This window comes from Schistocerca nitens, chromosome 6 (assembly GCF_023898315.1).
Source record: "Schistocerca nitens isolate TAMUIC-IGC-003100 chromosome 6, iqSchNite1.1, whole genome shotgun sequence".
In the NCBI taxonomy this organism is placed as follows: Eukaryota; Metazoa; Arthropoda; class Insecta; order Orthoptera; family Acrididae; genus Schistocerca; species Schistocerca nitens.
In genome coordinates, this window is record NC_064619.1 from 660,085,947 (window position 1) to 660,098,529 (window position 12,583).

At 39.2% G+C, this 12,583-nt stretch overlaps 1 protein-coding gene across 1 annotated transcript in view; it reads right to left on the reverse strand.

The window, feature by feature from the left end:
• Window positions 1–12,088, reverse strand: part of LOC126263556 (retinol-binding protein pinta-like) — a 104,099-nt gene extending 92,011 nt beyond the window's left edge. The window contains exon 1 of the mRNA XM_049960648.1: window positions 11,938–12,088. Coding sequence (XP_049816605.1) covers window positions 11,938–12,088 — 151 coding nt within the window. The remainder of the gene's footprint in view (window positions 1–11,937) is intronic.
• Between the last annotated feature and the right edge of the window lie 495 nt (window positions 12,089–12,583).

The window sequence follows — 12,583 nt, forward strand, 5'->3', positions numbered from 1 at the left end:
AGAATCAACAGCAGACCAACACCGACAACGATAGTTCATGGTATATATGCCGACGTCGCAAGCTGAAGATGAACAGATAGAGAAAGTGTATGAGGATATTGAAAGGGTAATGTAGTATGTAAAGGGGGACGAAAATCTAATAGTCATGGGCGACTGGAACGCAGTCGTAGGGGAAGGAGTAGAAGAAAAGGTTACAGGAGACTATGGGCTTGGGACAAGGAATGAAAGAGGAGAAAGACTAATTGAGTTCTGTAACAAGTTTCAGCTAGTAATAGCGAATACCCTGTTCAAGAATCACAAGAGGAGGAGGTATACTTGGAAAAGGCCGGGAGATACGGGAATATTTCAATTAGATTACATCATGGTCAGACAGAGATTCCGAAATCAGATACTGGATTGTAATGCGTACCCAGGAGCAGATATAGACTCTGATCACAATATAGTAGTGATGAAGAGTAGGCTGAAGTTCAAGACATTAGTCAGGAAGAATCAATACGCAAAGAAGTGGGATACGGATGTACTAAGGAATGACGAGATACGTTTGAAGTTCTCTAACGCTATAGATACAGCAATAAGGAATAGCGCAGTAGGCAGTACAGTTGAAGAGGAATGGACATCTCTAAAAAGGGCCATCACAGAAGATGGGAAGGAAAACATAGGTACAAAGAAGGTAGCTGCGAAGAAACCATGGGTAACAGTGAAATACTTCACTTGATTGATGAAAGGAGGAAGTACAAACATTGAAACGTCCCCTTTCAAAAATTTATACAAGACTGTGCTTAAACTGACACACAATATTTTTAGCGCAATGCAATCTGACTTTAAAAATCCCTACAAAAGAATGGCCCTGACTAACATTAACCTATACGTTTCACAAATCACTTACCTCACAAAAATCTTCGTTACTCGAACTACTGCAATATAGCGAGCGCCACTACTGCCAGCTAAATAAAAGATTCTAACTACTGAAGGCACTAACTACCGATAGGCAAAGTTAGCAAATGAAAGATTTTGATAGAGAACAAATGATGTATTTACCTTAATAGTCATAATATATATAGCAGTTCATGACATCCAGTCTTACAAATTTCAAAACTCCGCCATCTCTCTCCCCACATCCACCACTGCTGGCGGCTCACCTCCAACTGCGCAACACTACACGCTGTTCACATCCAGCTACCCAACACTACAATGGCAGACCACAATGCAAACTAGCCACAGACTGCACACAGCACAGCCAGTGATTTTCATACAGAGCGCTACGTAACGTTGCCAATAAGAAAACTTAAACAGCCTACTTACATAGCCCCCATGCTCCCCACAAAAATTGTACAAATTGTTTTGGGCAGTGGCCAATAATTATTTGATAAAATGTTTTTCACAATTACAATAACAAAGAAATCAAATGCACACACTTATTAATACAATGTTGGTCAAAAGCTAAAATTTTCTCACAGTCCATAAAGACAGTCCTGATCATTCATCACAGTCTGAGCAGTAAAAGAGAATGCACATGGAAGCAGTGGATTTCCATGCAGCTTTGAAGAAGTAGTGTTGTCCTTTCAACGGAAAGACAGTGCTGACTCTTGACATGCTGACAGGTAATGGGCAACAACAGAGCAAACCCACAGCAGAGTCATTCGACATTTTGAAGAATATTAGTAGGTAGGTCATCACAGAGTAGACCCACTGTAATCCTGGTAGAGATTGTGGTATTGGTGGGCCACCAGAGGTGCAGACCCACTGCAGTCCTTGTAGAAATAATGGTACTGGTGAGTCAGCAAAGGTGTAGACCCACTGCAGTCCTTGTAGAAATAATGGTATTGTTGGGTCATCAAAGATGAGACTCACTATAGTCCTTGTAGAGACGGCCAGCAGCCATCTGTTGTGACTGTGCAGGTGCACAATCACCATTGAAGAGTCTTGCGGATAATATAGCAAGTCCATAACCACCACTTGTGCACTCACAAAGTTTTTGGAATTGTCCTTAGAACCAGCAACGCTGTTATCCAGTCCCTTGCTGAATTATTAACACACATGCAAACACTAACAATCCCTACTTCTCACATATTGTCCATATACTATGACCAACAGGAACGTGTGCAGTGAAATGTAACTTACAAGTTAATAATATGATGAACTGGTGTCAATTACAATTTTATAACATAAGAATACAATTACAAAGGTACAAAATACATCATTAAAGAACATAACAATACAGATAACATTTGTAGTACATGCTTTACAAAAGAATCGAAATAACATATACATCAGTGTTACAGGAATTATGACATAAGTAAATACATAAAAGAGCAGAATAACTTTTGAAACATCAACTTTACACAAGAGCATTAAAACCAAACAGAATAAATAATATCTAAGCATATTTACAAGGTAAATAACATATTATTAATGCCAATTATATTTGAGGATAACAGTATTCCTCATCATAGTGAATGTAGCTTAGTATTAGAAGAGAAAAAAATTCTATGAAACTACACAGAGACAGGAAGAAAACAAATACACAAGGGTACACAAACAAATAGTGGGATAACACAAAAGGAAAGGACAGGGTTTGTTTTCAGTGTAACATGTGGTACTGCAGTCCAACCCAAAACTTCATTCCATAGATCATTCCTCTTATTTCGACATTTGCTCCAGCCAAAAAAAAATTCCTATCCAAGCATGCTTTCTGTATTCTGTTCACATCCTCTTTCAAAAATAGTTTTTCTCCACTGTACACTACTTTCTTGGCCAAACCATTTTCTTATAGCTTCTCAATGCATTTCTTCCAATTCGTCATAACTCATTCTCTTATATAGTCTACCCCCTCTTAAGCTAACTTAAATCTACTGAGCTCAGATATATATACCAAGGGATGAGGCAATGCAGCAGCACATAACAAAATAACACAAACAGCAAGGACAAAAAAATACAAATTGGCAAAGTAAGCAACAACATTACAACTAATATAAGGCAATGAGCAGCAAACAAGAAAAATAAATCAGTAGTAAACTGGCTTAGCAGAGTAACACAATGTCAAATTCAGTAACACTATGCCTGGCAAACAGCAGCAGCAAATGAAATAACTTATATCTAAACATGACATAGCTCAAGCAGAAAAAATATTACATTAAAGACAATAATGCAGACAAGGGAAATGTATATTCACATCTTAATGTCTATCTAATTAAAGTGGTGCACCACAACTTATTCTACAAAATAAATTACCAAGTACTTGAAAAGGGAAATGTCTTTTTGTGCTCCCTCATTTTTTTGGAAGTATATCACAAAATTATTATTTACTGTAGCTGTAGACAGAAAATATTTATATTAGTACATCTATTAAATTTTATTTTAACCAATGCTGCAGTGGAGCTAGAAACTAGATATTAAACAAACTGAGCAATCTCTCAACTAGAAAGACAATAGATGTAAAAATGTTTCTCATCTTTTTATTAGGCATTTTAGTAAATATCATAAATTAAGAGCTCCACAGTGTAATCATATGTGTTCAAGTTTGAGCGTGGCGTATTTACGATGCTTTCTACAAAGGAATGTCAATAGCGAGGATAATGGCCTCTTTTTTTTCTCCACCTGTGCCTCTGAAAGGCAGACACTAATGCTTTTTTCCAGGCGACTGTCGCACAGCTGGGTACCCATGACGCAATACGTGAATGTGGTCACTTAACTTTCTTACCGAAATATTTACGACACCAGTGTGCACTACAGTGACAGTCTCATATAAAAATTTCACAGGTCAAGAATTTGTGTTGCAAATCTGTAGAAGGAAAATCCTGTAAATATAACAGTGTCCAAAAAATTTTCGCCAGCATTGTGATACATTCACGCATTTACACACATTTCATAACTCTTAAAGTACGATTCTTGATTTCCAACATCCTTTTTCACAAGTCAGAGTCCCTAACCACTACTCATTATGCCTTGCCTTATTACACATATACATATTTGTCGACACTTCTTCAATATTTCATCATAATAAATACGTAGCATAATCAAATTCCTCATATAGCATCAGCTTATTGATCATAAACATACCACAACAGCATAATACACATAGTCATCGTAATAATAACATCATAACACCTAGTCAACTCTCAAAATCGTCTTAGCTTCCTCCAATAGTTTAAAAAAAAATTCTCTGCTCATGTCAAAAGTGTCATCTGCCTCAAACGTACTTTAAAAATCGTGATCCCATACCAAATATATCATTCAAAGCTCTCATAATATCACAATGGGTCCAAAAAAATATGAACAGTTCACAAAGTACAGACAAAATACAATTTCGTAAGTGTGAAGTTATCCAACTGTGTAATTACGTAAACATCTGTCACTGATGTAGTAAAATAAATATTTGTCTCTCTCAGTTACATGATCAGATAGCTGTGTAATTTGTGTGTTAGAGAAATATGGTACCGATGTGTAAAGTTGTATAAGCAAATACCATATTAGCTAGGGCTCCTTGTGCTTGCCAAACACATGGTACACAAAGTAAGCGTGTACCCCCCTGAGGATTAATGTAATTATATCCTCAGGTGTTACAGATTACAGCAATGGAATGAAATGTATCACGGAAAACTTTCTTTGTAATTAAAAAATCTTTAAAAATAAATGTTTTAAGTACAAAATTAATCACTGAAATGCGTGTCCTGTAGCGCTAAATTGTGTGTCTTGTTGTAACATAATCTCTGTCATTACTTAAGGGTAAAAAATGTGCCAAGTGTCGTAATTATCGTCGTCCGTAAGCAAAGTTCTGTGGAAGTCAATGTACTTACCTCATAATAAACAAAAGCGAAATGCTATGTGTATAGATATAGTTATTACCTACAGTACCGTGATCAAGAAAGTACTACACTGTAACGTATTGTTGTGCTATGACAAAGGCTGTCTCATTGTAGCTATACCACGAAGGTCACTACTAAAACAAGTTTTACTTTACAGAATAATACATAAAAACTGTGCAGATATAAAACAGATACACCGCAAAAGCAACAATGTAAATTGTTGTAAATCGTGATATAATCGTGTAGCTGTCAAAGAAACCAAATACTAAGTCATCTTTAATCTCACAGAAAGTACTTCAAATAAAGAATGTCTTTTCAAGTAAACCAAAATGTTGCATTAAAGTCTCATTAGAAGTATATGTTCTAAGTATGTAAGCCTTATAGTCGTTACATAATCGTGCAATTAACAAACAAGAATGTACCCACACAGCAACACTGTGTCCTCTGTTCACTATAACAATGCATTTGTAATTACTTGTCTAAATATGTTCCCTAGGTTCTAGACTGGATAGTTAACTTCAAAACATGTTTGCATGTTAACACTTTCTCAGTGTGACAAATTGTACTAGTAGCGTGATGTGAAAAATTTTATAGCAAAGACTAAATTAAAAAACAGATTATCTCTCAATAAGCGGTTTTACATGTGAAATGTGGTGCAATCTTTTACTCTTCATAGCACTGAGAGTTTCAACTTGAACGCAATTATCATGCGGTATACGTCGGTAAAGAATACTGGAATTTTTCTCAAGGTTGGCGTCTATGTTATTTTTCTCTGAGCCAGCCAGTGCACGCGGCTGCCTGCAGTGCGAGTCATTGTCTGTCTCTCTGTTGGCGCACGTCGTTATTAGGATTAGGAGACCTAACTTCTACAAATTCATCTTTTCGAGAGGGCCCTGCTCTGTTTGAATCCCGCCAGTTCTGATGCAATTCAGGTCTGTCGTTACGATCATATCGTCTGTCATCATGTCGGTAGATTACATAGTTTCTTTCTTGTCGGTCACGTGGTGGAGAACTTCTCCCTGAATCGTAACTGCGCGCTGGTCCGTTGCGTCTAAAGTTGTTCTGTCTCCCTAGATAATATTTATTTTGGTTCTCATATTGTCTGTTTCTGTGATTGTCTCTGTGATAGTCATTACCGCGGAGAGGTGATCTTTCCCTGTAGTTATTACTACTCTGCCAACGGTTGTCATACGGGTGGTGTCTGCTTTGGTCACGATTTGTGTTGTGAGAATAGCCTTGTCGTGTCCAGTTATTGTTTCTTTCATCGCGGAATTGCGACGGATGTGACCTGTAATTGTTGTGTTCCTGTTTTCGCGTTCCGCGATTATCAGTGTCAATTTCTAATTCTTGTAAAAGTCCCTGAAAAGCTTCAATGTCGTCTTTACAACGTCCTGCCAAAATAATATGTCGTAAATGTTCAGGTAATTTGATTAAGCAAATGCGGATGAGTTCTGAGGGGCTGTATGGGTTTGACAGATACTGATTCTTGTGCAACATGTCTTCAAAATATTTCACGAGACTGGAGAATTCAGATTGTTTGAAATGTTTATTCATTATGATGCTATGTTTTACTCGGTCTTGTGTAGCTTGAGACCAATATGATGAGAGGAAGGCATGATAAAATTCTCCTTCACTGTGACAATCGTGAATGACCGATCGCATTCTTACAGCTGGTTCATTCTCTAAGTAGCCACACATAAATTCTAATCTGTGCTGCAATGACCAGTTGGGAGAAAAACAATGAGAGAATTGATGGAGCCACGCTTGTGGATGAATGTCATTGCCAGAATTCTTAAATGTTTTAAATTCACGTGTAGTAATAAACAGCTTATAGTCAAAATCATCATGTCGGCGAGTAGTATATCGGTCATTGTTACGTGGTGTCGGCGGTTCCATCTCAAAATTCAGTGCACCTTGCCAATTTCTTTCATAATTTCCGAAATGCCCTGTGTTATTATTTTGTGACTTTTCCGTATTTCTAAGTCCCTCTTCCCGTACTGGAGCGCGAGTGTCCTCTGAAATATGTAATTCTTGTATTACTTGTGGCAACTGATCTTGTACTTCCCGGATTTCTCTTTTGTACTGTGTATTGATTTGATTTTGATTTTGTTTGAAGTTTCTAATTTGTTCATACTCTTCAGTGTCAGTGAATGCTATAGGTCTTGTGTCATTCAGATCATCATCTACCTTTGTAGATAAGTTAGTGAACTGATCCGAAAGTTCGGCTACTTTCTCCGATAGTGTACTTATTTCCTCAGTGTGTTTTTCTGAACCAAGTTTCAGAGTGTCCATTTGTGTAGAAATTGTATCTACTGTGTCCTTTAAGTTTTCTTGAGTTTTTGCAAGTTGTGTAACCGAATCGGTAGATGCAACTGAGTCAATTTTAGCTTGCAAGGTGTCGTGATTTTCATGAACAATAGTTTGCAGTTCTTTTATGGCTGCTTCGTGATTCTGTAATGCATTTTCATGACGCGGAAAAATAGGTTGGAAATGCTCCAAATTTGTGTTTTTACGTCATTACAGACTTTTTGACATTTCGATTCGATGTTATGTAACTCAGTAGTTAAATCTTCACGTGTTTGTTCAAGCGTGGTGTCTAACTTGTGAAGATTTTGTTCCATTGTGTCTAACTTTTTAAGATTTTGTTCCACTGTATCTAACTTTTGAAGATTTTGTTCCATTGTGTCTAACTGTTGCTCTGTTTGTCTCTGGTGTTGTTCCATTGTGTCTAACTTTTGAAGATTTTGTTCCATTGTGTCTAACGTTTGAAGCCTTTGTCCCACTTGTTGCATTAACTGTAATAACAGTGCACTGGTGTCTGAAACATGTTCCTCAGTGTTTTTCGGCAGTGAATTTGCACCGGCAACATTCACATTTTGACAAGCAGAAAATGTGTCTTGACTTATTTGAGAAAATGGTGAGGACCCGAAACCTGAATCTACAGTATTTGCGAAATTGTGTCCTGTCATTTCGGATTCCTGAGGCAAGCTATTGCCGACCGATCGATCGATAATGCTTCCCTGTTCACTAATTGTTTCACTGCCTACACCATTATTTGCAGCCCGCTCCATTTCCCTATGCACAATTACAAAATTACTACTTTGAACATTAGTTAATTCATTACATGGTGGCGCTAACACACTGCTTTCGTCTTCACTGTCATTTCACAGTTTACTTTGGAGCCTAGTATTACGTTTTTCACACGCCATTATTGTCACAATATTTCACACAACAACACAGAAAAACACAATTTGAAGAGCAAAAATAAGAGAACACATTAACATAGCACAGAAAATAATATCTAGTAAATTGCAAGTGCAGCTGCGAAATACTTGGTGCAAATTTACATGCATGCCACACCTGTTTTACTGTACAACAATGAAAGACTGCAACTACAAAGGAGATTCTCTCTACATTTATGCACTAGCAATAAACAAAATCTACACTAATTACACAAACTACAAGAAAAAATCAGAAGATTCCAGTGAGGTATCCTGGCAGGGTCGCCATATGAAACGTCCCCTTTGAAAAATTTATACAAGACTGTGCTTAAACTGACACACAATATTTTTAGCGCAACGCAATCTGACTTTCAAAAATCCCTACAAAATAATGGCCCTGACTAACATTAACCTATACGTTTCACAAATCACTTACCTCACAAAAATCTTCGTTACTCAAACTACTGCAACATAGCGAGCGCCACTACTGCCAGCTAAATAAAAGATTCTAACTACTGAAGGCACTAACTACTGATAGGCATAGTTAGCAAATGAAAGATTTTGATAGAGAACAAATGATGTATTTACCTTAATAGTCATAATATATATAGCAGTTCATGACATCCAGTCTTACAAATTTCAAAACTCCGCCATCTCTCTCCCCACATCCACCACTGCTGGCGGCTCACCTCCAACTGTGCAACGCTACGCGCTGTTCACATCCAGCTGCCCAACACTACAATGGCAGACAACAATGCAAACCAGCCACAGACTGCACACAGCACAGCCAGTGATTTTCATACAGAGCGCTACGTAACGTTGCCAATAAGAAAACATAAACAGCCTACTTACAACATGTTCCGGGAAAATCAGGAATACAGAAATACGAGTCGCTGAGGAATGAAATAAATAGGAAGTGCAGGGAAGCTAAGACGAAATGGCTGCAGGAAAAATGAAGACATCGAAAAAGATATGATTGTCGCAAGGACAGACTAAGCATACAGGAAAGTCAAAACAACCTTTGGTGACATTAAAAGCAACGGTGGTAACATTAAGAGTGCAACGGAAATTCCACTGTTAAATGCAGAGGAGAGAGCAGATAGGTGGAAAGAATACATTGAAAGCCTCTATGAGGGTGAAGATTTGTCTGATGTGATAGAAGAAGAAACAGGAGTCGATTTAGAAGAGATAGGGGATCCAGTATTAGAATTGGAATTTAAAAGAGCTTTGGAGAACTTACGGTCAAATAAGGCAGAAGGGATAGATAACATTCCATCAGAATTTCTAAAATCATTGGGGGAAGTGGCAGCAAAACGACTATTCACGTTGGTGTGTAGAATATATGAGTCTGGCGATATACCATCTGACTTTCGGAAAAGCATCATCCACACAATTCCGAAGACGGCAAGAGCTGACAAGTGCGAGAATTATCGCACAATCAGCTTAACAGCTCATGCATCGAAACTGCTTTCAAGAATAATATACAGACGAATGGAAAAGAAAATTGAGAATGCGCTAGGTGACGATCAGTTTGGCTTTAGGAAAAGTAAAGGGACGAGAGAGGCAATTCTGACGTTACGGCTAATAATGGAAGCAAGGCTATAGAAAAATCAAGACACTTTCACAGGATTTGTCGACCTGGAAAAAGCGTTCGACAATATAAAATGGTTCAAGCTGTTCGAGATTCTGAAAAAAGTTGGGGTAAGCTATAGGGAGAGACGGGTCATGTACAATATGTACAACAAGCAAGAGGGAATAATAAGAGTGGACGATCAAGAACGAAGTGCTCGTATTAAGAAGGGTGTAAGACAAGGCTGTAGCCTTTCACCCCTACTCTTCAATCTGTACATCGAGGAAGCAATGATGGAAATAAAAGAAAGGTTCAGGAGTGGAATTAAAATACAAGGTGAAAGGATATCAATGATACGATTCGCTGATGACATTGCTATCCTGAGTGAAAGTGAAGAAGAATTAAATGATCTGCTGAACGGAATGAACAGTCTAATGAGTACACAGTATGGTTTGAGAGTAAATCGGAGAAAGACGAAGGTAATGAGAAGTAGTAGAAATGAGAACAGCGAGAAACTTAACATCAGGATTGATGGTCACGAAGTCAATGGAGTTAAGGAATTCTGCTACCTAGGCACTAAAATAACCAATGACGGACGGAGCAAGGAGGACATCAAAAGCAGACTCGCTATGGCAAAAAAGGCATTTCTGGCCAAGAGAAGCCTACTAATATCAAATACCGGCCTTAATTTGAGGAAGAAATTTCTGAGGATGTACGTCTGGAGTACAGCATTGTATGGTAGTGAAACATGGACTGTTGGAAAACCGGAACAGAAGAGAATCGAAGCATTTGAGATGTGTTGCTATAGACGAATGTTGAAAATTAGGTGGACTGATAAGGTAAGGAATGAGGAGGTTCTACGCAGAATCGGAGAGGAAAGGAATATGTGGAAAACACTGATAAGGAGAAGGGACAGGATGATAGGACATCTGCTAAGACATGAGGGAATGACTTCCATGGTACTAGAGAGAGCTGTAGAGGGCAAAAACTGTAGAGGAAGACAGAGATTGGAATACGTCAAGCAAATAATTGAGGACGTAGGTTGCAAGTACTACTCTGAGATGAAGAGGTTAGCACAGGAAAGGAATTCGTGGCGGGCCGCATCAAACCAGTCAGTAGACTGATGACCAAAAAAAAAAAAAATTTAGTTCAAACCAGCCGTAAGGACCTGATGTTAGATTTTCAGCTTCGAGAATCAGATCTCTAGATAAGAAGAACTGGAGCCATCTCAGCATGACAACCTAAGTAAATTTGGAATTTTTTTGTAATCTTCGCTCCTCGCAATCTTCATAAAAGACTTTGCTTCTTAATTACTTGGACCGACTGGTTAGCACACTGGACTCGCATTCGGGAGGACGACGGTTCAATCCCGCGTCCGGCCATCCTGATTTAGGTTTTCCGTGATTTCCCTAAATCACTCCAGGCAAATGCCGGGATGGTTCCTTTGAAAGGGCACGGCCGACTTCCTTTCCCGTCCTTCCCTGATCCGACGAGACCGATGACCTCGCTGTCTGGTCTCCTCTCCCAAAAAAAACAACAACAAACTTGGACTGGGCATTGTTTAATGCAGCCAATAGATGGAAGAAGGAAGGAGGGGCGAGATTACAACTTCCTGATCCATATGTCCTTTCTTGACAAAAGACCACTCCTTTGTGTAATCATCCGAAAAGTGGCACTTTCTTATTTCATCCGTAGGCATTTTCGTAATCTATGATGAGATAAGTTTATTAAACGGTAAACAGTCCACAATAACACTTTAGTCATCGAAGTACACGTCACTATACAATTCACGCCCTATATAGCCACAGTAAACGCTTCAGACATTACTAATTTACACTCGTTGTTCGTGTTAAATTTAGAAAGAATTGTCTTATCAGATCGCTAATCGAATGGGAACTGCCCGATTCCTGCCAGCCCCGTACTACTGGAGAAGTCTGGTATTTTCTCGAATGATGGCGCTAGATCTAGAAGGTGCCTGCATTGTCGATACAGGATACGCAACATGCAACGCCATCTATGAGACGAACTTGTCAACGTAAACTTGTTGACATAAACAAAACTAACTGAGGCTGCATTTACGTAATGCCCTTAACAGATGGCTTTACTTCAGTACTTGAGCCACGCTCGTAACAGTAGTTTGCAAAATCGGGACAAAACTGGTTCAAGTCGGGATGTCTGGACTGGAAGGTACACAATGGTGACGGTCCCGATACACCGCGAAGGATGGCAACCACACCCCCTACGGTAGTTGCGGTATTCTTCAACGAGAGGCCAGTTCCTCCCACCGTTAGCGCTGCCAGCCGATCGGCTGCCAGAAGGCCTGTAGCTCTATACTACTGACCTATGTGGTCGGGGAGGTGGGGCTGCATCCTGAGCCAGTCACGCAGGGACGCGACGGCCTGCCGGATGTCTTCCTCGTCGGTCCCCAGCTGACTCCTGATGGTCGCCACCTGCTCGGCGGTAGCCGGGACAAACTCGTGGCTGTCAGCCATGCCCTGCAACATCGCAATACCACGATCTCGCAATACGAACACCCTGATTAAAGAAATGAAGTACCCTGAAGACATGAACGGATGTCAGTGCAACGTCATACATGTACACACAATATACCGTATATAAGAGCCATTTATACAATAAAAAAATGGTTCAAATGGCTCTGAGCACTATGGGACTCAACTGCTGAGGTCATTAGTCCCCTAGAACTTAGAACTAGTTAAACCTAACTAACCTAAGGACATCACAAACATCCATGCCCGAGGCAGGATTCGAACCTGCGACCGTAGCGTTCTTGCGGTTCCAGACTGCAGCGCCTTTAACCGCACGGCCACTACGGCCGGCCATTTATACAATACATTACAATAAATATATGACCCATTTTATAATACACCGCTAAAATTTACAGTGAGTCCATAAAGTATTCGTCTAGTTATAATTTTTTTTAAACACTAAATATATGTCACGTGAAAGGAAGGTAACATAAAATGTGA